General features: G+C 43.2%; 1 protein-coding gene across 3 annotated transcripts in view; it reads left to right on the top strand.

Moving 5' to 3' along the window:
- Positions 1-23,082, top strand: part of GRHL1 (grainyhead like transcription factor 1) — a 99,800-nt gene extending 76,718 nt beyond the window's left edge. For all 3 annotated transcript variants that reach the window (XM_068937201.1, XM_068937202.1, XM_068937203.1), the window contains 8 exons: positions 4,340-4,498; positions 10,933-11,020; positions 13,302-13,441; positions 14,920-14,957; positions 15,060-15,148; positions 16,867-16,952; positions 18,689-18,753; positions 19,662-23,082. In XM_068937201.1, coding sequence (XP_068793302.1) covers positions 4,340-4,498; positions 10,933-11,020; positions 13,302-13,441; positions 14,920-14,957; positions 15,060-15,148; positions 16,867-16,952; positions 18,689-18,753; positions 19,662-19,776 — 780 coding nt within the window. In that variant the 3' untranslated portion in view covers positions 19,777-23,082. The remainder of the gene's footprint in view (positions 1-4,339; positions 4,499-10,932; positions 11,021-13,301; positions 13,442-14,919; positions 14,958-15,059; positions 15,149-16,866; positions 16,953-18,688; positions 18,754-19,661) is intronic.
- The last annotated feature ends 300 nt before the right edge of the window (positions 23,083-23,382 follow it).

Here is a 23,382-nt window from a genome sequence, read left to right as displayed (position 1 = left end):
TATCATTGCCTATGTCCCTGCATAGAGCTCCTTTTTAACACTGCTTTGCAGTGAGTAAGAAGAGGCTGTACAAGGTGACATTTCATCTAAAGCTTCTGCATATGCGGTCTTTGGACTGAATCAAAATTGCTGGCGCTCTTTGCGTGACAAAAGAGCATGGAGTCCAAGATAAACCGAAGAGAAGAGATCTGGATATGCAAGCCTTCATTTTTAAAAAAGGCATCTTTCATCTTGCTGACAGTGAAGTTCCTGTAGCGCTTTGATTGCCCTTTAATTATGCCTGTTTTTCCTGGTTTGTCTGAAAGGCAGATCTTGTTAGAAAAAGGTGCTGCGTGGAAAGAACTTGGCTGTCTCTGCTGCCCTTCCTTGAGGGCACACAACAGAGCTACTGGATTAATTTTTTCCTGCATTATTAGAATTGAAGATTGTTTCTTGTAGACTTGAACATAGGCACAGTGCATTTCTTAGGAGTTATGAGCAGAGCGGGGTGAGTGGTTGTATGGTTAAAACTCAGCAGAAAGTCATGAGGTCCAGGTACTTCCCACACTGACTTCCATGATGATCTCAGAGGAGTTTCTGTAATTCTTCTGCTTTACTTCCTTTTTTGTAAAGCTGGGTCACTGCTTATCAACCCCAGAGATTGCAGGAAACTGAATGTGGTGTTAGGAGACTCTTGGGTGGAGGAGTATCCATAGCATGTTGGGGTGAATGTTTCTAGCTGTGGGGTTTTAGCAGAGTGCTCAAGCCCTTGCCAGCTCAGGTTTTATGCTGCTTGGTGCTTTAACTGAAAGCCCCGCTGTTGTGGAGCCATTTGTCTTGATGAGAATCTCAGCTTTCATTAAAAAAAAAAAAAAAATGGGGAGAGAGAGAAGGGGGGGGGGAAATGCCAAAGTCTGGCTTTAGTTGGAGAGAAAAGCCTGGAAATATGATTTAAATATAGACTAAAGGCTTAACTGCCAAACAAGCAAAATGACTCAAGAATAGGTTTCTAATCCCTTTAAAAATCTCTGTTTAAAAGAAAATCTCCCTAACTCTTGAGGGTTTTACACATGTTTAAGTGCTTGGGCTTGATAAACTCTATTTTTAAGTGCTGTCTTTATGTTGAGTCTTAGGAGATGAGATGAAATTTTTTTCTTTTAAGTAACAGCAAATCTTAATATAGCTGAGAATGCGGAACTGCCCTTAGAAAAATAGGTTGGACACATGAAAAGGAATCTTGCTCAGCAAGCTAAAGATGCAGAGCAACTTCTGTGGTTACGTTTTTGTTTCTTCTGGCAATTTTGGGGTGGGGATGTAGCTGGCTCAGTAACTTGGGCTTACGTTTCTTTAAGAACGCAAGTCAAATCTTCCTGAAGAAAAGTGCCTGGCTGAAACTGTTTTGGCCCAAACTGGAAGAGCTGTTTTCTAAAACTCTGTTTTGTGGAATTTGAGGCAACTTCACGCTCGGGGAGGCAGGGGGAAAGGACACAAAAAGACACGGAATTACGGACTGGATGGGGAAAAGTAGATGATCCTGTTGAACTGAAATGCCTTTGAATGAATGGGTGAAGACAGGCTGGGTCCCTTGCTTCAGGGAGGCGCATAAGAGGTGATCAGGTTTTAGTTGTCATTTGCCTAGAGTCCAGAAGACTTAAAATAGAATGAAAATGAAGTCAGCTGTTTAAAGCCAGAACTAATCAAATATGGAGAATTTACAGTAGGAGGATAATCTTTGTCATCTGACAGACTATCCCAAATTCCCACGGGATACCCGTGCAGCTCTGCTGTAATAGCATGTATCTGTCGTGTTGAGACCAAAGCTCCTACCTTTAGCCTAGAGTGCTCTACGTGCTTTGCATAGCTGGTACACCCAGGCTGCAGGGAACCTCGCTGTCACTAGGATGTGGAGAAAGGTGAAAACTTAAAACCTCTTTTCTCCAGAAGAGAAGTGATACTGTTTCCTAGGGAACTCATAACTGATGTGCTCTTTTGAGTATACTGGAGTACAGTGGTGTGAAACTCCAGTGAAGAGAGTTTTCCCCGCCCCCTCCCCTCCCCAAAACTTTGAGGCTGTGAACCTTTTGGAACGGCTGCTCATTCATGTTTTAAAGAACAGTCTTTTTTCATACAGATGGAAGGGCTGTGTGTGAATATTCATTATGAGTAAATAAACTTAAAATTAAAATTTAAAATGTAAAATTATGCAAACACCAGAGTTAAGGCTTTCTTAAAAAACAAACAAACAAAAAAAAAACCCTGCTCAAGAAACACTGTTGTTCAGGCTGTGCATGTATCTGATTACATAGTTCTGAAAAGGGTGAAAGCAATTCCAGACTCCTTCAAGCTTTCCCCTGGAGTGTGCCAGTGCTGCAAGCAAAATGCCCTTTTAAAGTTGAAAGCAGTAACAAGGGGAGGGGGTGGATAGAAGTTGGCAAAACACTATCTGAGTTAGTCTGTTGAAGACTGAGTTTATTCTGAAATAACGCTCTTGGCTGTGACTGTGATGTATTTACTTGTTTCAAAAAAGTTGAGGCGTTGCCTTAAAACAACAAGGGTTTTAGGATGTTGACACAAGCAGGAAGGCGAGTGGGCAGAATCAGTGTTAAACAATCGCTTACCGTAGGTACTGCTTCAGCGCCAGTTGCATCTCGTGCAGTTTTGCATCTTGGGCTGTAGAACTTGAAATGCGGGTAGTCGTGGTTGGTGGGGGGGAAGGTTTCTGCCAGTGTGACTTCCTGACATTTATTAGATAATTCACACGTTTCAATCTGTCCCCACTCAAGTGGGACAGTGGGGGTGTTCTCAAGTCTGTGAAGTTGTGTGTGTTATTTGCATACACCAGCTCCCAACTTGAGCAGCTGCACTGGGATTGCAAACTTGGTGTCCGTGGTGCTCACAGGGGTTGCAAGTTGCATATGAAACTTGAACTTTCAGACTAAAGCTGTAATGAGGGAAGGTGCCTATCTGTACAATGCTTTTTGTGGGGGCTTTTTATAATACTATGTGCAAAGAAAAAAAGAAAAACAAAAGCTTATATCACTAACCTGATGTAGGTTATTCAATTTCCATTTTCTCCCTTTTGTTAAAAAAATGAAGAACATTGGCTTCTTTGTATAGGTCTACAATGATAAGCACTTAGCAAAACATATCAAAATGAAACTTGTTAAGCATTTCAAAGTCAACTTTGAGACTTTGTAATACTAGAAAGGTTCCAGAAGGTGGCACTAATTCACTGCAGTGATTGTCAGACTGGTGCTTAATGCAAAATAAGTGAGCAATTAGGTGATGGGACAGCGATTCCTGCAAAATCTCTGAGAAGATACTTCTGGCTCCCAAGGCTTTGCTTTTTTGAGGCATGAGTTCCCAGCTGCTGCTGCTCTTGAGGCATAGAGGAGAGAAACCATTACGGGTCTTGAAGAGCTTAGCTCATAAATTCCTGGTAATTAATTGTTGCAACTTCTTCTGAGACATACCAGTGATGCACGCTGTGTCTGGAGAAAGCTTGGCACAAAGCAAGTACATGTTCTGGACAGAAGGTACTCTGGTCTAGCTGTTCATACACACATCAGAAAATTTCTTCACTCTTGAGCAGCGCAAAAGTTGTTCTCTGGGGTTTTTAGGCAATTATAAAAATGAAATTATACATGCTGAAAATCACTCTTAATTCATTTTTCCCATAATTCAATTTTTTTAGAGTAATGGAAACATTACTCCCTCCCTTTTGCTCTGAGCATCAAGAGGATATTGTAGGTTATACTGGGGAATATTCAAGTTGATGTTCACATCTTTAACTGTAAAGCCCAGGAGCTCTTCCACTGAAATGATGGGATGTTCCTGTGCATAAAGTTAGTACTTCTCTAACATAATAGTTTTTAATATTATTTTTAAAGGACGAAACAAGTAATTTCAAGCTTAAGCTGCACTCATAGCTAAGCTTGTGTTCCTCTGTCCAATTTAATGTAAATTGTTCTAAGTGTGGCCGTGTTCCTAGCAAGATGGTAAAACACTGGCCAATGAAGACCAGGTATCAGAGAATTTCTTTTGCTAAATGTTCGATCATGGCAAATGAGATCTCTTGGACAGAAGTATCTAGGAAAGATGTGTGGAATTGTTCGTGAAACATGATAGTTTGTTTAAATTCACTCTGGCAAAGTGTTTTTGGTTGCCTGCAATGACTGGTTTATGTGAAGAATTAAGAACGTAATACTGCTTTTTGTGAATTTTATCTGTTAGCTCAAGAGGTCCTACTTGTAGTGAAGACGACCAGCATTTGGATCCCAGCGCTGAGTAGTCTGTTGCTCAGTGGCCTGCCAGGAGTTTATGCGTCTCTGCTGACGGGTACCTGTTTCCTCTTTTGCAGGTCTTCATTTCTGTGAACTGCCTCAGCACAGATTTTTCCTCTCAAAAGGGAGTTAAAGGCCTGCCCCTGAATCTTCAAATTGACACCTACAGCTACAATAACAGAAGTAACAAACCAGTCCACAGAGCCTACTGCCAAATCAAAGTCTTCTGTGACAAGGTAAGGTTGGGGTCAGTCTGCAGTGACACTTTGGGAAAGGCTGTTCCCCAGTTTAAAGGACTCTTTCCTTTCTTTTTCTGCCACTTGCTATTTTGACTCGTTGAAAACTCCATGTGTTCAGCCTTTGCAAGAAAAAAATTTCAACTGTTTTTGCTTGGCTCAGAGATGTTAACGTGACCTCAGATAAGTCTGCTGCTCTCAGAATGGTGAAGCATTGAGAAATGTTCCCAAGCACTGTGTCAGCATTGACTTTGGAAGAAGGTTGGTCAGTGGAGGAAGACACTGAATGTTGGCACTCCAAACATGAGAAGGCTCAATGGAGTTAGTCCTCAGTAGGAGGAGAAATCATTGCAACTGATTTGAACAAACTGAAGCTTTCGTTTTTGCCCAAACTATGTTGTGTGGCTCCTTTCAAACTTCTTTGTGTGTTCTTACAGTGTTGTTTTTTTTGTTTCATTTTTGAAAATGAAAAGCTTTGCACATCTCGCAAACAGCAATACGTTACAGTTTTCATTGTGCTCTTGTGAAATACAGAACTATAATGAAACCAATTTATAGGCTAGGTGGGTGCTGTAATTTAACTGCTCCGCTTAACATGTTTAGCGCTCAGAGAACAGACACCTTTTCCAGAGTTACTGATCACCTGAGGCTGCAAAAGAAGCAAAGCAGGAGCTGAGCTGAAAGCAGTTATAAAAGCTTAAGTGTCCCCTCTTTGCAAACCTAATTATGTCTTCAGCCTTCATAACCTGTTCCCCTCTGAACAGATTTTTGAAGGAGCAGAGCAATTAATGTGCGGTGTTGCTATTTCCAGAACAACCAAGATCTTTCTAGGCTGGGATGACCACTGCCCCCAACTTCCCCAGTCCCTCTTTTGATCCCTGTGAACCACAGGGGCTTCCTATTTTGCTGGCATCCTATTTGATTAGGGCCTCTCAGTCTTTGCATCCAGACTTTGCCTTCATTAGCAAGGACTCCTCACAAGTGAGATCTCTAATGCTTCTCTGCGCAGCTACAGCTCTCAGCGGACTCGTCATCGCCCCTCTCGGTTCTTGTCCTGGCTTTGCACTGGTCACGTACTGTGCAGTCTTGCCTTGTCGTTCCCCAGGACGCTGCTGCGAAGGTCCTTCTACCAAAGCCATTGCTCTACCCCTGCTTACATCCCAAAATGGAGCCCTCTCCAACCTGCCCCTGCTCTGGTATCCCATTGACCGACCCATCCTGCCAAGTTTTATTGTCTGTCTCTGTTTTTAGAGGCCTCTTTGCTTTCCTTCGTGGCTAGGAGAAGCTGTCTGTAGTCCTCAGTATAAGGCTGTTTGGTCATTTTCCTTCACGTGCCTTCTGAGAAGTCTCCTGTTGTGATGAATTTTACCAAGAATTTTCCAGAATTATGAATGTTGTTCTCCAGAGTTGCTGCCCTTTCTCTGATGCTCTTCTGTCATAGTGTCTCCCTCAGCTTTTATATGGAGAGACCCTGTCCCTATCATATTGTTTTGCTCCTGTTGTATGTAGAAAGGCCCTGTCTTAAGGACTTGCCAGTCCCTCTGTTGTGTGGTAGATCTTGGCTTTTTTTATCTTGTTCTTTTATTTTCTTTATAATACGGAGAGGCTTACAAAGCTTGGGTCTCCCAGATATTATTCAGGCCCAAGTCTTGTAGGCCCCCTACCCCCCACCCCCTCTCTTACAATGAGCCTGAGGAGAGTCTGTCATCTAAAACTCTTTGATTATCTTGGAGTCTTATATGTAGTATTGAACTTTATTCTGTAGAATACCAGTGAGTGTAAACCTGCTTCAGGGAAGGGAGGGATCTTTTACTTATAAGTTGTCCAGTCAATTACTGACATGGTACTGAAATTACTGACATGCTTGCACCACTTCTAAGAAGGTGAGTTAGTTAATAAAAGGGCAGACATGCAGTCAGTACATAGCTTAAAGTAAACTGTTTGAATCTATGTTGTAAGTTTCAACAAATCCAGTTATACAGTAACACTACAGTATCCTGTATTTTCCTTTTGATTTTTCTACCTTTCTTCCTGGTTTATTCTTCTGGGTACTTTGCTGATTTGACCTGAATTGGAAGGGGAGTGCGAGAGGAGATTACCTTTGTGCATTTAATCTGCCTGTTGTACATGCTGTGAACATGTGGTCAATGTGGGGTTGATGCCTGATGATTCTGTGCCATTATTTCTATTGAAATGATGTGGAAGTTTCAATCTTTCAGATCCGGCCTGAACCAGACGGTGGGGCCAGGGATAGATGCTGACAAGCTGAATGTTATTAGTTACCATGTTGGATCAAACTGTGTTTGCAAATGCCCTAGGCCGGGTCTGGCACTGGGGGAGCACTCCAGTGAGCAGCCCTGTGTTCCTACAGAATCCTACAGCAGATACTGACCCACAAACCCTGATGCTGGCTTTCCTCTCCAGACTCCTGTAATCAGCATTTCAGAAAGAGCAGCCATTTTCCAGCAACAGCCCTGCTTTGAATCTGAAGTAATCAGTCAGCTTAACTTGAATGTCTATAGGACCATTGTTGCTGTCATATGCACAGATATTAATGTATTTGTCCTCACGTTACCACTCTTCTCTGTAGAAGTGCTGCTTATCCCTGCTTTATTAACAGGGAGCCAAGTCTGCATGCTATTTGGAATAAACCAGCACAAAACGATCATACTTTGGCTACTTAACTCCAACACCTCTGTGTAGACCTGCTCTAGCCTTTTGCCTATTAAGGCTGGGTCTACACTGCATGCTTGAACTGCCTTTGAACCTGAACACTGGAAGACAATCCTCTATAGTTTGTATTTTTATGCACAAATCGGTAAGTATCCAACAGGAGGTCAGACAATTTGGTTAATGTTGTGCGGTGGCCTTTGCATAGCAATGGAGTGAAGGAGGAGAGCTTCCCTGCTTAGGTCAGGGAAGGGGAACTGCTACTGGTTGTTCCCAGTTATTGGCTGCTGCCCAAGCCTAGATGTCACTGTAGGTTTCTCTCTTCCCCCCGCTCTCTGTGTGGAAGTGGGCCTGCCTGTGCCCAGGAGGAATGTCTCTCCTCTAATCATAGGTGGTTTTGAGGCCTAAATAGAGATGTAATAATGTTGTCTGGGAAGTTACAGCACAAGTTTGGTTCAGGTTCGCCCTGGCAGTACCTGGGCGATGCAGGGAGGGGGCTGACCTGTACCAAGGAGAGACCTGCTTCTCTGGTATAAGCAGTGCTTTCAGCTAAGCACCCCCCAGGGAGGAGAAGATTGAGTACAGGGTTTCATGGGCCACAGCTAGTGCCTCTCCTCTAGGACCTGCCTTTACTCTTATGGCAATGATCAGTGCTGTTGGGAGATGTTTAGAAATGGTCAGAACAGGAGAGTGAGGCACTACAGGGAGGAGAGAAGTGTTGTGAGGTGACTGGAGGCAGCAGTTGATGCATAGTAACATAGAGACTCTTCAGTTGCATGATGCAAAGTACATGCTACACTGCCCTAGTGGGATGAGGGGAAGAGAGGAGGGAAATCCTTCTGTCCTGCTTTCGCCAGCTGGGTAAATGCACCCTAGAAGTTGCTAAAGCTCCTGTAAAGAGCAACTTCCCTTACAGCAGCTTCCCTTTTCCTGTCTGACCTACTTGGTGAACCCAACAGCAGAGAAACAAGACTTCAAAGCCGCAATCCTGCAGATCTGTGAAAAGCATTGCTTTTCCAGCTTCTCCCTCTGTCAGCGCTGGGGCAGCCTGCATGCTGTGGGTCGTGAGCTCAGACTGCTTCCAAGAGTGGTGTGCCATAATTAGACTTGGTTTAGTGTCCCCTGACACCCTTGTGTCTTCAAGCCCCTTTGCCCTAGTTTCCATGAATGGGAGAGTATTAGGAGTGGAAGTTGCCTGCAGTGACATTTCTCTGCCAGCTGAACACCCTGCCTCTTTTCTCGAACGTACAGACATCAAACTCGCTGACAGGCAGTCCAGCTATTTCACTGGAGGGGAAAAAAGCCTCTGCTCTGCTATGCTGCCCTGTTGACAGTCTGTCTGGCAGCTCAGCTGCTGGAGCTGCAGGTTAGAAGCAGGCACCTTGTAGGTATGCTGCTCGCTGGGAAAAGCCCTCCAAGTCGGGCCACGTGGAAGGCTACCGCAACTGCTCACCCAGTTATTTGCAGGCTGTATACCAGAGCTGTAGCCAAAGTGAATGTGTAGTGGCACTTGGGAGCAGCTCTCCCATCTTCGGTGGAAGTCTGTCTTAGGCAGTGTGTGTAACGAAGCTGGGGATCCCACGGTGCCCTGAAGACCCTGGGTCTGACTGTGCGTTCTGGCTGTGTAGTGACTCTGCTTTGCACCATCTCCCCATGTACTTACTGTTACCAAGCCAGGCTCCTCTGGAGGAGGGAGGAATGACAGCATGCTCCCGATTGTAGCTTTCTTTTTGTAGCCCAAGAATCTGTTGCAGAACCGGAAGATTTAAAGGGGAGGGGGAAATCACCTGCAGTGTTTAACATACTGACAAGAGTGTGAAATCTTGCATTCCAGGCTATCCTCTAGGTGATGAAGTTGAGAACTTCCTTATTAGCCTATTTTTTCTGCAGCTGTGAAGTATCTGATCCTGGCTCTGTCAGTGACAAGCTGAGCTCTGCTGACTCTGGTAGATGTAGCAGAACGGCCTGTGTCAAACCTGACTTTTGTTTTTTATGTGGATTTGAGATGTTCTTCCCTAGGCCCCTGTAACCTGGAACAAGTTGACTTTAAAACAAGATTGTGTGACTGTGTGACATGGGAGGATCAAGGAGGTTTTCCTGAAATGCGTTGTGTTGGCGTTTTGTATGTTATCTGCTACCAAGATGGTGGTGGTCTGTAGCACAGTGTTTGAGTAGCAGAATTTTGATTTATTGTGAAAGATGGAAAACATAGGACTGCAGCTAAATCTAATCTTTCTACCACTTCTGCTGTCAGACTGAGATGTTATAACCTTTCTGGTAGGGGAGGTTGCAGATAGATTCAGGCTCACTTCTGCTGAGGTCTGGGTGGGTCATCTTCACTAGCCTGGGAGCTTCAATCGACTTTAAACCTCTTCTTCTGGATTCCTGGGCTTTTGGGGGCTGAGCTGAGTCTTAAGCTGGCAATGGCTGTGTCTACACTAGTACTTTATTATTATTATGTTTTTCCTCCAGCAGCTGACTTAAGTTCCTTGCCCCTCTGCTATGAGCTGGGAGGGGGAAGGTCACAGATGTTAATGTGCATGAGATATTTAGGCTAATTCTCCTTTTAATTCTGGTGCTGACATCCCCTCTGCTACCCAGCAGGCAATAACATCCTGTTGTGCATAGGGTATTGATTTACTGTGAGGTAAATCCCTATTACTCTTCTCCTTGACACACTGTGCATTAGGCACTGTTTCCCACCCCCTTGCTACATGTTTTTTTGACATCTCATCAGCTATGGCTAATCTCTTCTCTCCCCCCCCCAGCACTGTGCACGCATGTAGGTGTGTTACTGCCAGCTTTGCAGGGGTGGGAGTAAGAAATAACGGCTTCCTGTAATTCCCCTGTGGCCAGGTAACTGTTACCCTGCTTTACAGGAGGGCACACAGAGACAGACTGAGCTCGTGCGCTCCTGTTTAGGCAGTGACCTGATGTTAACACCAGGATTGAGTATTAGGGATCTAATATGGGCTTATCACCTTGTGCAGCTGGCAACGCGACCTCCCTGATTTAACCCACAGCCGCGCAGGAGGCCTGTGTAGAGCTGGAGAAGCAAGCATGATTCCAGTGTGTGGAGTTACAGTCCACAGCCTCAGACAAACCATTCGTCCCTCTTTCCCTCCATCATAGCTACCCGCTGGTGCCTTGCGGAATACACGTATGTCTCCCCACCGCTGCTTGGTTTAGAGGGTCAGGAAGTGTGTGGGCAAGTACCCAGTTAGCTATTTGTGGATTCCACTGTAGCCTGGCACTCATAAAAGGAGAAAAAGTAATGCTTACTTTAAACTAATGGATGTCTACAGCTTTAGATCTGCAAAGGCTAGTACAGCTAATGCTGATTCCAAGGGCAACATGCAGGTAAGTATCTTGCACCTTTAGGAGGAGAGGTGGTCTAAGTGTGGCTTGATTTTTTTTTATAGATCAGGATTTAATGATTGTTTAGTGCACCTTCTAATTAGGGAGAACTTGCAGATTGTTATTGTTTTAAGCATTTCAGATATATTTTATCCCACACATACCCACAGCTATAACAACTGTCTATCTTTTGTCATAATACCCCTACCTGGTTTGAAAGAAAAGCAAGTGGTTGTGTATTGGGAAAGGTTGCTGGTTTCGTTACATGACAGGACTTCAAAAAACACTGGGCAGCTCTCAATAATGGCTGTTCTGGCCAATGTCAAGGATTGCTGTCCCTGCCTGGGCAGCCAAAAAACAAACTGAAAAGACCTTTTCTCCTCCCCTCCCTTCATCTCGCCTGGCAGGGAGCAGAGAGGAAGATCAGGGATGAAGAGCGAAAACAAAGCAAAAGAAAAGGCAAATGCAGTGACCCCAGCTCTCAATTGAATGCCTGTAAGTAGAAATTATTCTGTGAGTGTTTAGAATATTATATCTCATTTTGGTGACAAATAACGTGAGGAGTAGCTCTCTCCTATAAATAAGACAAATTTTATCCTACTATGAAGTAGTTTTTGCTTTAAGACAATGTTTTTGGAGCCATGAATAGTTTTGCAACATACTGGATCACTTAGGAGTTCACTTCTGCACAGTTCTCCCTGCCCAAAACAGGGTCCTGCTACATATTTAATTAGGTTATATATTGTAACAGCTGAAGTGACATGGTGAGGGTGAGATTTAATTTTAACTTCTATTACAAATGTGCTTACAGCTGTGCAGCAAGATCACAGCAGGCTTGGGACTGAGCCCCTAGTCTCCTAGCCCTACGCTCAATCTTCTGTTTCGTAATAAAACTATTAAATAATTTCAATACCAATAATTTCTTGATGCGTCAAGGTGATGTGGAGGCCACAGTACTCTTAGTTCATAAAGGCTGTTGAGCTACTTCCTTTCAAGCATCTTTCCTTTAGCTGCTGCGGAGGTTTTTGTATTTTGACTCCCACAGAGCCTATGTTTTGATGACTAGTTACTCATTAACAAACCTGCTTAGAGGAAAATGCATCTCCCTGCTCTTCCTTTGCATGAGGCAGGTGCACGCTATCCCTTGCTCTGCTTGGTGTGCTTGTCAGCACTGGCCTATTAACAGTCCAACTGGTTCAGCAAGCGTTTGCTTCACAGCTTGTTGGGCAGGATTTTCCTGACGCAGCAAGTACTGGCTGCTGGAGCAGCTTCAGAAGAAGATGATGGTATGAGGGAACCCATTTGCTCAAGGGCAGTTGCAGAAAGGGCTGTGTGTGGGGTGTTTTTTTTTTTTTTTTCCCCCCTCCCCTTAAGTACATCATAAAAGGTAACTCTAACGCACTGTTAGCATTTCACAAATGTAATAGCCCCAAATGACTCCCGAAAGATTACCACACACAGCGCTTTGTGTAACGCCTGGAAAGGGCAAACACAATTTCAATAGTGATTTCTACAGTCTTGCAGTTTTACAATAGCTGCTTTTCAGTGTGAATTTCCTGGGCTTGGGCTTAGCCCAACATGACCTTTTTCTTTTTTTTCTTTTTTTCCTGGAAAGTACAATCCACTGCTGCTTAACTGTTGCATGGGGAGTTTATTATTTTAAGCCATAAGCAGTTATAGCCACCTCCAGGAACAGAAATACTGTGCGTGCATGGATGAGTAGTGGAAATTGTGGGGGGGGGGCGTCAAGATTATTTTTAAAGGGATTGATCAGCCTTTGTGAAATCAGAGGTCTGGAAGAAAAAAATGTTGCACTGGAGATGTTAGAAGTGCAGTGTTTGGGTTGCAGTTAGTTTAATCCAAAATCTAAATGTTTCCACTCGGTGGAAATGAATGGAAAACTTTAATTGGGGCCAGTGCCACATGGGCACATTTGAAGTGTGACAGCCAGCTGTGGGATCTGCAGTTTGGGCACCCCTGACTGCCTGCCTCCCTCCTGGACGTGGCATTGTGGGTGATGTCCATTGCCTTTGTGCGTTCTGTCACTTCAGCCAGCGCATTGTGAGAGCCACGGTGCTCTGTGGGAGACGACGCTCATCCTTGTGGGTCTAGTGGGGGTGAACTGGGATCTGACAGCTTAGGGTGACTTGGATGAATAATGAGAACAACAAAACCTGAAACTTGAAAATGTGGAATCAAGATGCAACACTTACCACATATCTTTTGAAATGTGACTGTATTTGCTACCATTTCTTTAATGTGCTAATGCTTTTGCGATACTGTCTATTTGAGACTCCAAACTGCAACTAGACGAGATGCAGTTCTTCTCCTTGTTTGTCGTCTTTCTGCCTTTCTAGTTTGGGGAAATTCAGAGACCTTTTGAGAGAATGGATAGGGAGAAGGTGGGGGGACTTGTTTTTACCCTCTGTTTGGAAAATGCACTTAGCACACAGAAGACCTGGGATTCTGTATTGGGGTGAGTGGTCAGACACTTTTCTAGCCAAAAATATTTAAATAAGGTCAAACATCCCGGTAAGAGGGAGTAAATTCTCACTTCTCTCTGACACAAGCTATTTCCTCAGGGTCCAAACTCTGGATCTTTGTTTTTCACCAGGTGAAACTCTTCCTCTACCACAGGGGGTTTTCTCTCTTACCTGGACCATGGTGTATCCTTGCTCAATGATTTTAATAGTTTTAAGTTTAACCTTTTAAATGATGTAGGAAATCCACAGCCCTGTCAGTATCTTCACTATTCTGTATTCCAATCTCCTTCCAGTTTCTGAAGTCAAAGTGCCAATGCTTCCCTCGCACAAGCGTACAGACATCACAGTCTTCAAGCCCTTCATGGATCTAGACACTCAGCCAGTCCTCTTCATTCCTGATGTTCACTTTGCAAATCTTCAGCGTGGTGCTCATGTATGTAAACCTGTGGGTGTGGGGATGAAGAGGGCTATGGAATGTATCTATAAAGAGTCTAGGATGTTGTGTGTGTGCATAAATATGAAATGCCAAACTGTCTGCAGTGATGCTGTAAACAGTTACAGGCCAAGTCTCAAATGAGGACTCAAATGAGGACTCAAATGAGATATCGCTCCTAGCGGCACTGGCTGGAGTATGTTTTCTGAAGAAACTGTTTTCCTGTGAACTCCCATTTCCCTGAACCTGAAATGATTTTCCCAAAGCATCTCCAGTTCAGAGGTATTGTTGAATTAGCTGCAGGCTGGTTTTCTCTTGTAAAAACTGTTGGGTTTCTGGTGAACTGCTGTAGACCTTGGGCTCTCCAACCTGCTGCTGCAGTGAGAGGCCGTACTCTGGAACCGGCAAGCGTGTCAGTTCTGTGATGGGCTGCCAGAGCACCCTGCCTCAGTGTTCCTGGAAAGTCCCAGCTGACAGGAAACTGAAAGAGGGTGTGTGTGTGTGGGGGGGGGGGAAACAGAGCGCAAACAAGTTACAAAATCTTGAACTTTCCTGTGTTTAGATTTCTGGCATGCTCTAATATAATATAAATCTTACTTTTTTTTTTTTTTTTTTTAAAAGGCATTGTCTCATCTCCTAACAGGGATTGAGAATAAACTTTGTATCCTCAGGGCAAACTTTTCCACATGTTTCATAGTGGAGAAAATCTGCAGTGCGTTCCATAGTAGGGCCTATGGAGGCTTTACTACTGACTCTGTCAGAGAACTCTCTGCCAGTCTGTATAGGAGCATACAAGAGCTAATTGGCTTTCTTTGGCATTTTGGACCCCTTTCAGTTCTCTCTTTTTGTAAAGAGATAAAGATGATGCTTACTGGCTTTTGGAAGATTGAGCCAGTATCATTTGATACAGGGCTGAAAGATAATAAGAGGAAATGAATTCTGGTTCTGGATAAAATGTTCACAATTCTAAGCAAAAGTATCACTTGCTTACTAAAATGAAGGCAGTGTTTATTAGGATAGAAGCATCTTAACTTCTAGCACTACAGTCAAGGCAGGCTCCCTACCTCACAGCCTCTTTTTCCCTACCATCTCCTGTATTAATGGGCTTATGGTTTAGTCAGGTAGGTGAGCCATCCAGCTGCCCTCACAGCTCTTGCCATGGGTTCAGAAGTTCCCTCTTCCTTAACAACAACTTGATGCTATTAAACATCTGCTGTTCCATGCCAATGAATCGTTAATGCAAACAAAGCTGTTGCTAAGCTGCTATTAACAGGTAAAGCCTAGAGGGATGGAAGAGTATTGCTGACAGGACTATACTACCCCAGCAAATGGGCCTGGCCTTATGCGAATTTGTTTTGTAGAATTTGGAGCCCTTTGTAATGTTTTTGGAGGACTGAATGCCACGTGAGGTTCTAGCTAGGTATCTAATCAGCATTCATTTTCCTGCTTATGTCAAGAAAATCTTTTTGTTTTAAAAGGTCCTTCCTGTTGCTTCAGAAGAATTGGAAGGTGAAAGGTAAGAGCTGTGCTACTTCAGAATACTGAAGTCTTACTTCCAGGCAGAGAGCTAAGTTCCCATAACTATACTGCTGCTAACTTTTTGCTCTATTAATGACAGCTCCAACCTGAAGAGAGGAGCTTACATTGGTGAAGAGGATTTTATTGCTACTCCAAATAAGATGGCCAGAATAGAGGAACCAAAAAGAGGTATTATTTTCTTCTTTCAAAGACTGAATTGTTGGAATGTTTGTCCATCATGATAGAGACATAGATGTGAGGTTAAAAAGAGTTATTTAAATTTATTTTGGAGTATATTTTAGCCTGATTTTTCTGACTTTGAGTATAGTAGTAATCACGTATATCAGGATGTAGTCAAATTCTCTAGATCTCTTGCGTTACGAGAATTCCTGGGTTTTGATTCCAGCTCAAACACTGATTGCCTCTAAACTTTGGTGAACTGCTTACCTATTCTATGTCTCTTCCTTTACACTGCCTCCATGGCAGACTGGGGGAGGGAATTCATCCCCTAATCCAGTACAAAATACTTTGGAAACAGTCTGTAGGACTCGGTGATTAATGCCGAGAGTTGGTTGTAGGTACAAAACTATTGCATCTATCACAGTGCTAGAAAATCAGCTGTTCCTAGTTGAGAGCCAGACTGAACGGTTTGTTTGTTTATTTTAAATCTGTTGTCAGCCTTTGCTATTCGATATGAAATTTGATGTTGTCATGCTGTCGTGAAAGACGAGGTCCCTTTTGTTGATTATGTAGAGGATTACCTGCATGGTGACAGTCATGTGGAAGGACCATGCCAAGCCAAGAATTAAACTTGTGCCTGTGACTAAAGTCAAAACTAGCAAGCCTAATCTTAATAGGCTGCATTTTTTTAGCCTAGATAAACCAATAAGGAAGGATAGGTTTGTGTGTGTGTGTCTGTGCTTTTTTGTTTTTATTTTTTAAGGATACGAGACCTCATGGTTTCTCTTACTGTGGCATGCCATAAAATGAGACCTATGGGATTATCCTTCTTTTGGCTGCTCTGTCGTCACACTTGTGCTGTAACTGAGAGGCTTTATGCTGTCCTTGTCTCTTAAATCTTTATCCACTAGCAGTAATTCATCAGGCCGCTGTGCTGGCCCGAGTTCACCTTGTTTGACTTAAATACCCCAATAATTGTTTTATGTCACAGGTGTGTCAAAGCTGTGGTTGATCAACCCTCATAAACAATCCAGGTTGCAATACTTGGCCGTTAGAAGATGGGATTAAAGACAGCAAAAGCTGTTCAAGTGCAAGCTTCCTTGCTCTTCTGGCTTATTTCTCAGTCTTAATGCAGTTGTTAACAAGGCTGGTGGTTACGTACAGTGACTGTCTGCCAAGCTTGAGAACTCCAGGGATGCTTACCTGATTGAGTTTCTTATTCTTTCTTTCCTTTTCTAACTAAATCTGCATTGTGTCAGCTGGAGCATATGACTGTTACTGGAACATGGCAAGGGAAAGTAGGAGAGATGAGACTGTGTAAGAGGAGTAGGGGAGTGTACCAATAAAGGATTAGAAATGAGAAGGTGGCATCTGTTGGACTGTATTATTGTGCAGTCTTATGGCAGGTGACCTGTGAGATAGGTAGAACCCTAGAGGCTCAAAGCTCTGTGTTTTGCTTTCTTCATTTGTGTTTCAAATATAGTCTTTTATGAAATAATAGAGAAAATATCCAATAGAGAAAAATGCGAAAGTCTTTTGACAATAAAGATGTTCAATGCATGAACATGCAGTATTTCTATGTGCAAAAAGTATGTTTCATGCTAGCCTAGCTATGCATGTTTCCTCTGACATCTTTAATGTATATTACTCCATACTTAGCCACTACTGTATACAGATCTTTGAGGAGCGATTGTGCAGTAAATTCATCTCTCTCATTTGTTTTCCAGTGTTGCTGTATGTCCGAAAAGAGTCGGAGGAAGTCTTTGATGCACTTATGCTGAAGACACCCTCTCTGAAAGGTTTAATGGAAGCTGTAAGTAATAAGGCTGTCTTACAGTCCTTGACTCTGGTTTAGGAAACAGTGACTGTGTAATCCCTGGCTATTCAGTTGTAATACACCAGGCAGTCATAGGAGCTAATAGGAAGATGTTTCCTGGCTTGGATCAGGCTTGAGTACTGGATACCTGAATTAGTCCAGAATGAATGTCTTTCCATACTGGAAACACAGGCTTCTAGGTTTGCTTGTCATGCGAGTTCTCTTTTGGCCAAATTGCATGAAAAGCTTTGTTTGTCTCTTCCTAGTTATGTCAAAAGCAGTCAGCAGACTCCTACTTTGACGGTCCCTCATATCAGAGATAAAACTTAAATTAGAAGATGGAATGATTTCCAGAATGGCTTCCGTGACTTGAGTTTATTTCAGTCTTTCCAAGCCTTGTTCAGGTGCCTGCCCCTCTCCCTTCCTAACTTGCCTGTAAAGAGCTCTTCTTTAAAGAAGAAAAGTCCCAGTTTCTCAGTGTGCTTGAAGGATTTTATATATCCTCATGCATATCCGTGAAATAGTCTCTGCTACTTGACTTCCAAAATAGCCTTCCGCTACCCCTGCTGCTGTAAGGCTACAAAGGAAATATAGAGCTTAACTCTGAGGAATGGTGTAATGTTTGGCACAAGTTCAAAATTGATGTTTCTGGCTGTCTCTTTCTGTGACTAATGCCTTGTCAAGGCTCGGAGGACAGAGGCTTTAGGGCTGTACAGCTGGGTATTGTTGGTAGCTTTGGGACCCAGAAATGGCTCTGAAACATGAGACTCTCCTAGGTGCGGGACTTTGGATTGCAAAGTTTTTTTAGATCGCTCTCTTCTAAAAACCTGGGTGAGGAATAAGAGGCAGAAGAGGATTTTATTGATGTGTAATTACTGGGAGCAGCTCCAGTAGCTGTGAGCTGTTACTGTTAGTGTGCTGAGGCATAAGGCTTTGCCAGCATGAGAAGGCTTGAGATGAGGACTACTGCAGGGAAGGAATGAAGGCCGTGGAAATCCTCCCTTTCCCTGTCCTTAAGTGAAACTGCAGCTTATTGTTTCACTCAGATTTCTTAAAGCAGGCAACGAAGAGATCGCAAACGTAGACAGGAGAGACCTCCTACACCTTTTTATTCTGAACCAACATATTGGTTTGGTGCTTGTTGTCAGTGTGACAGCAGTTTGCCAAAGCAAATCAGACCTAGGACACTGACCTTATGACTCTGGAGGTTTGTACAATCGAGGGCCACGTGTAGTGGCTGTGACTTCACAGAGAGGTCACTCTGCTGGGCAAGGGAGGCCTTTCTGATCTTTTTCTCTTTACCAGCAGAGTGCTTTCCTTGGTTGCTTTTTTTCCTATGTTGGCCGCTGTAGTGACTGGCTTGCACCTGATCCCTCTGACATTGAATTTAAAAATGGTTTTCAGTGAGCTAAAGAGCACGGAGAGCCAACAGAAAATGAGAACCAGGGTATAGGGTGGTCTTTTGTTCTTCTTTTTTTCTTTTTTAGGAGCATTTTGCAATATGAAAAGGCAGTGGCCAGGTTTAGAACACTTTTATTTTTATTTTTTATTGAAGTCAGCAGGCTCCACAGAGGATGGCTTCTCATCACTGTGCTTATATTATAGTTCAGGATTTAGTATGTACCTTAGGATGGAGCAGTTATTTTGATTTGCAGACCTTTCACTGTTCCTCTACAAAGTAGAAGGCGGTGCTAGCAGTCTCCTTGCTTCACAAATGCTTTCTTTTGTTCTAGATATCTGACAAGTACGATGTTCCTTTTGATAAAATAGGAAAAATCTTCAAAAAATGTAAAAAAGGGTGAGTATGTACCTATACAACAACAGTCTGAGAATAACTCCTTTTTTCAAGCCTCTAGACAAATCTGCTTTGTAATCCCTCCACACGCTTTACATGTGCAAATGCCTTTGTGTGCACACACATACACTAATGTGCTAATCCTGTTCCAGTGTAACTCACAGAGCAGAAGACAGAAAAGGTCCTAAAGAAACATGTAGTCTGATTTCCTGTATAAATACAGGCGACAGGACTTCTCCAAGTTAATTGCTATTTGAACCAGAGTTGAGCTTGTGAGAGGGGGAAGAGTCTGAACTCTAATCATCGTGGTTCTCTGAACTTGCTTCAGTTTTTTAGCCTTCTTTCCTGAAGCCCCTTTGTACAGGAAGTCCTTTAAGCAGCTTTGGAATATATATTGAAGAGCTGTACATTCAGAGCAGAATTACCAAACCAGCCTTACCAAATAGCTGCAAAGGCTTTGAATCGGTGGTAACTAAACCACCGCTAAGGAGAGCTTATCTTGGGGATGGTGTTGGGGTATGGACCCCTGCGAACCTTGCATATGCACACAGGGATCAGCAGCTTCACTGCAAGCTTTGCAGGATTTTGTGCTAATTATTTATAACCATCAAACTAACTAGTTCGGAGCTCCAAGGATTGTCTGAGTGCCTCCAGCTTCAAAAGCATTTCTGCCAGTTTGGAGCTCAGTCTCCCTCCCTGGTTCTAGAGCTAGACTTGATGCTTTCTGTCAGATCATGAAAGTAGCTGCAAGCCTTGATAGCTACTTACCCGAAGTAAGCCAGATCTGCTAGAAACTGATGGGTCAGAGAGATGGGTGAGCAGAGATCCTGAGTTACTGAGATTGACTGTAGCTCTGCTAATTTTTCTCATTTGGAACTTTAATATTTTCCCCCTTTATTTTCTTTTCCCAGAATTCTGGTCAACATGGATGATAACATTGTGAAGCACTATTCTAATGAAGATACTTTCCAGTTGCAGATTGAGGAAGTTGGAGGATCTTACAAGCTCACTCTCACTGAGATTTAAGATCATTGATCCTCTGTGGATTTTTAAACGAAGGTCTCAAGTGAACATTTTCCCATAATGTAGTATGTTGGGTAAAACACTAATCATCTGCTCCAGAAGAAAGCCAGGTGTTGACTTCTTCTGGGAATCAGAGCAGTGTTTTTGTTTAATACATTTGTTTCTGTTCTTTCCAAGGAACACTGTAATGCTCATGACCTTATTTGCACTTGAAATGAGCAAGCAAAGATCAGGAATTAAATAGAGAGCATGTATAAAACACTAGTAAATACTGGAGGGGGAAAAACCTCTGGATGGTGGCTTTTTAGAGTGGTGATATCTTATTTATCTATTCAGTATCCATGTTTGAGCCTGTCGTCAACTAATAACGTTTTATTGGACTATTTTCTGCTAGATACAGCTGCAAAACTACTACTTGATACTAGTAGGAATTGCATGCAGGTTGGAGAAAGACTTTACAATGTTTACTCTTGAACAGGGCAGATTGTTGAAATCACTTGGTTAATTTGGGGGGAATGTAAAACTGCCTTGCTTATGAAGAACCCGCCTTAGTAACTGTGTGAACTCGTCAGATGAAGCTATATTGTATATAAGTGCAATATATTTTTGAAGGTTTGTAAATGTGTACATACAAGTGATATATAATATATAAAAAATATGATGTTCATGTATATACGGTGAATATATACAATGAAGCCCATCTAAAAGGATGCCATATACAGAGAAAAACCAATATTTAATGTAGTTATTTAAAAACGGACAAACCCTTAACATGCACCAAAGGTGAGCACGCGCTTGTATGTTCAAAGAACGCACAGAGACCTACTTGTTCAGCATGTATTTTCCTACATGGAAGAAAAGGTACTGATTTTCTTCTAAACCCTTCTGTTCAGGCAGGTGATGGTAGTTCTGGCTTCTGCTAAGAGCTGCCAGTTTGAGTTCTGAAATGGCTGTGTTACTGCTACTCTTGGAGGTGGTCTGGGTGTCCAAGTCTGAGAGGATGGTCCCAAGAAGAGCATGTGCAGTTTCCTTGAAATCTCAGTACTCAAGGTTACTTGAAAACTCAATCTGACTCAGGGTCAGAAAGAAACTCGCGTGGATGGTGAATTACTGTGTAGCAGCATACTTCAGTCTCCTGCAAACTTTCCGTGGAGTCTAGCACAGCCGGCCACAGCAGCTCAGGCTAGGTGAACCCATGCGTTCCCGTGTGCAGGGTCCTAGGATGTCAACAACTTGACCTTTGAGAAAGGAAGGCCACATCCCAGTGCGGTAAGCCAAGCAGTAGCAGGGAAACGGGGGCTGTAAGCTGGCAAGGGCACTGTTCCTCGTGTACATCACAAGGCATCAAGCTGAGGGGGAGAGACCAAAAAAGGGCAGCTGGGAGCAGAAATCCTGAGTGTAGTCCCACTTGGCAACAGGGATTGCTGAAAACCTCAAAAACTGCCACTCTACCGTAGACTGTAAAATATTTACTCATCAGGTGTTTGTGCTTATGAAGCAGAGGCACTGTGTGATTAGTTGCAAGGGAGAGAGAGAGAGGTAAATGGCAACTCATCTCTAAGGCAAAACCTGAATCACAGGGTGGAATGTGACCATCACTTGCAGAGATAAGGATGAGTGCTGAGTCTGGTATCACTCACGTTTTCACTCAATGATCTTGGTAGTGGAAGAGGTTTATAAAACTTTCAGACAACGCAGAGCTGGGAAGAGCTGCATGCACATTGTGTAGGATGTGAATGATCTGGATAGGCTGGAGAAATGGTCCAGAAAAGCAGGATACAATTCGGAAAGGACAAATGTGGAGTCCTGCTTCCAGGAAGGAACAATCAGCACCAATGCAGGCTGAAAACCAACTGCCTTGGTTGCAGTCCTGCAGGAAAGGATCTGGAGGTGGTTGAATCATAACTGAATGTCAGTCAGCTATGTGATGCTGTTAGGGAGGAGGAGGCACATGCCACACTGAGTTGTATAAACAGGAGCATAGCCTGCAAAAAGTATAAGACTAGCCTTTTGCTCTACTTGGCATTACTAAGACCTCAGCTGGAATATTGTCCCCAGTTTTGAGCCCTGCCCTTCAAGCAGGGTGCAGGTCTATCTGATACCCCGGGAGAGTGGCCAGACTGCTTGGTACTCTAGAGAATGTGGCCTGTGAGGAAGGATTGGATGAGTTGTGTGGTGAGGCGTCGTCTTCAGAAGGGGAGACTGAAGAAAGCAAAGCCTTCAAATGTGTGAAAATGTTCTCCAAGTCCATTGCAAATAGAAGTAGTGGGCTTAAATTGCAGAAATTCAGGTTACACATTGAAAAGTGTTTTTTCTAGCAACAAGAGCAGGTTGCCTAGAGAGGCTGTGGAGTTTGACATCAGCAGTCCTTAGAGTCAGGCTGGATGAACGTATTTCTGGACTGTCACAGGTATAGTTGATTCTGCTTTGGTGCTGAGACTAGAAGTCCGCTTGAAATCCCTCCCCACACTTTTTTGATTTTTGCATGAATTATAGTATTCTAGGATCTGTATTTGGACCAATCCTGAGCTGGTTCATTCACCAGTCCATTCCCCCTCCCTCCCTCCTTCCCTCCCCCTCCGTTTCATTGCCGGCTCTGAGGCTTGCTGACATTCTGGGCACTGTGTGCTCTTCTGTTCGCTCTGTGATTAACTCCCTGGGCTGGCGTTGAGCAAATGCCGCATGATTACAGCGAGGACTGCGAGCGTGTGGAAGCAGCCTGTAGGTTTGAAACCTAAGGAGAGAAGTGAGCCTGTAGCTTCTCCTGCACAGCACTGGGGAGACTGTGCATGCAGATGCAATCCCATGTAGGAATCCACGATCTGCAGAGCAGGGCAGCAATTAGATATATACCAAGCTGATATGAACCTGCCATTTGGGCTTCCATTCATGAATTATGGGGAATAATCTTAACTATGGCAAGGGAATTTTTAAACATGATACATAGAAATACATATATATTTACACATTTTTATTGAAAAATGGAAGTTTTATTACAGAAACTTGGTCTAGGGTCAGGGAAGTAGATTTAGAGTTTCCATAGAGGTAGAATGGACACGAACATTATTTCTTCTTACTGTTTAATGAAGTATGTGAACTAAATTTGACAATTGTTTTCCACTATAAGATATTCTGGGACACGGGTCTTATAACAGTAGCAGCTATGTCATGTATGTTTTATGAAACTTGATTTTTTTGTTTTGCCTGCTGTTTTTAATTGAAAATGTATTTTAAACCAAGCTATTACATTTTATATGTTCATTTCTAATGATGAGTCTTTTATACAGTAAACACATTTTTTCCCTCCACCCCTCTTGGGTTTTTTTTCCTCCTTTGACTGACAGAGGATCTATAAAACAAAAAAAGTGATCTTGCTCACTGTCTTATGCAAAGTACAGAAACATTCCCAATAGGAGGCTGGCTGCTATTCCCTGATAAGAAATAATTAGTGTCAGACTCCATTTTTATTTCCTGCTTGACTTCAAGCTACCCACTGAATTTCTGTGTGTGTGTGTGGAAGCTGTGTGGCATTTTGTTTCACTAGAATTCTTCCCTTTGGTGTTGAAATAAAGTGGGGGGGGGGGGAGAGAGGGGGAGAAGGAAAAATTT

The sequence above is a fragment of the Struthio camelus genome, chromosome 3 (genome assembly GCF_040807025.1).
Source record: "Struthio camelus isolate bStrCam1 chromosome 3, bStrCam1.hap1, whole genome shotgun sequence".
NCBI lineage: Eukaryota > Metazoa > Chordata > Aves > Struthioniformes > Struthionidae > Struthio > Struthio camelus.
Note: the sequence above shows the minus strand (reverse complement) of the source record. Positions and strands in the feature narration are given on the sequence as shown.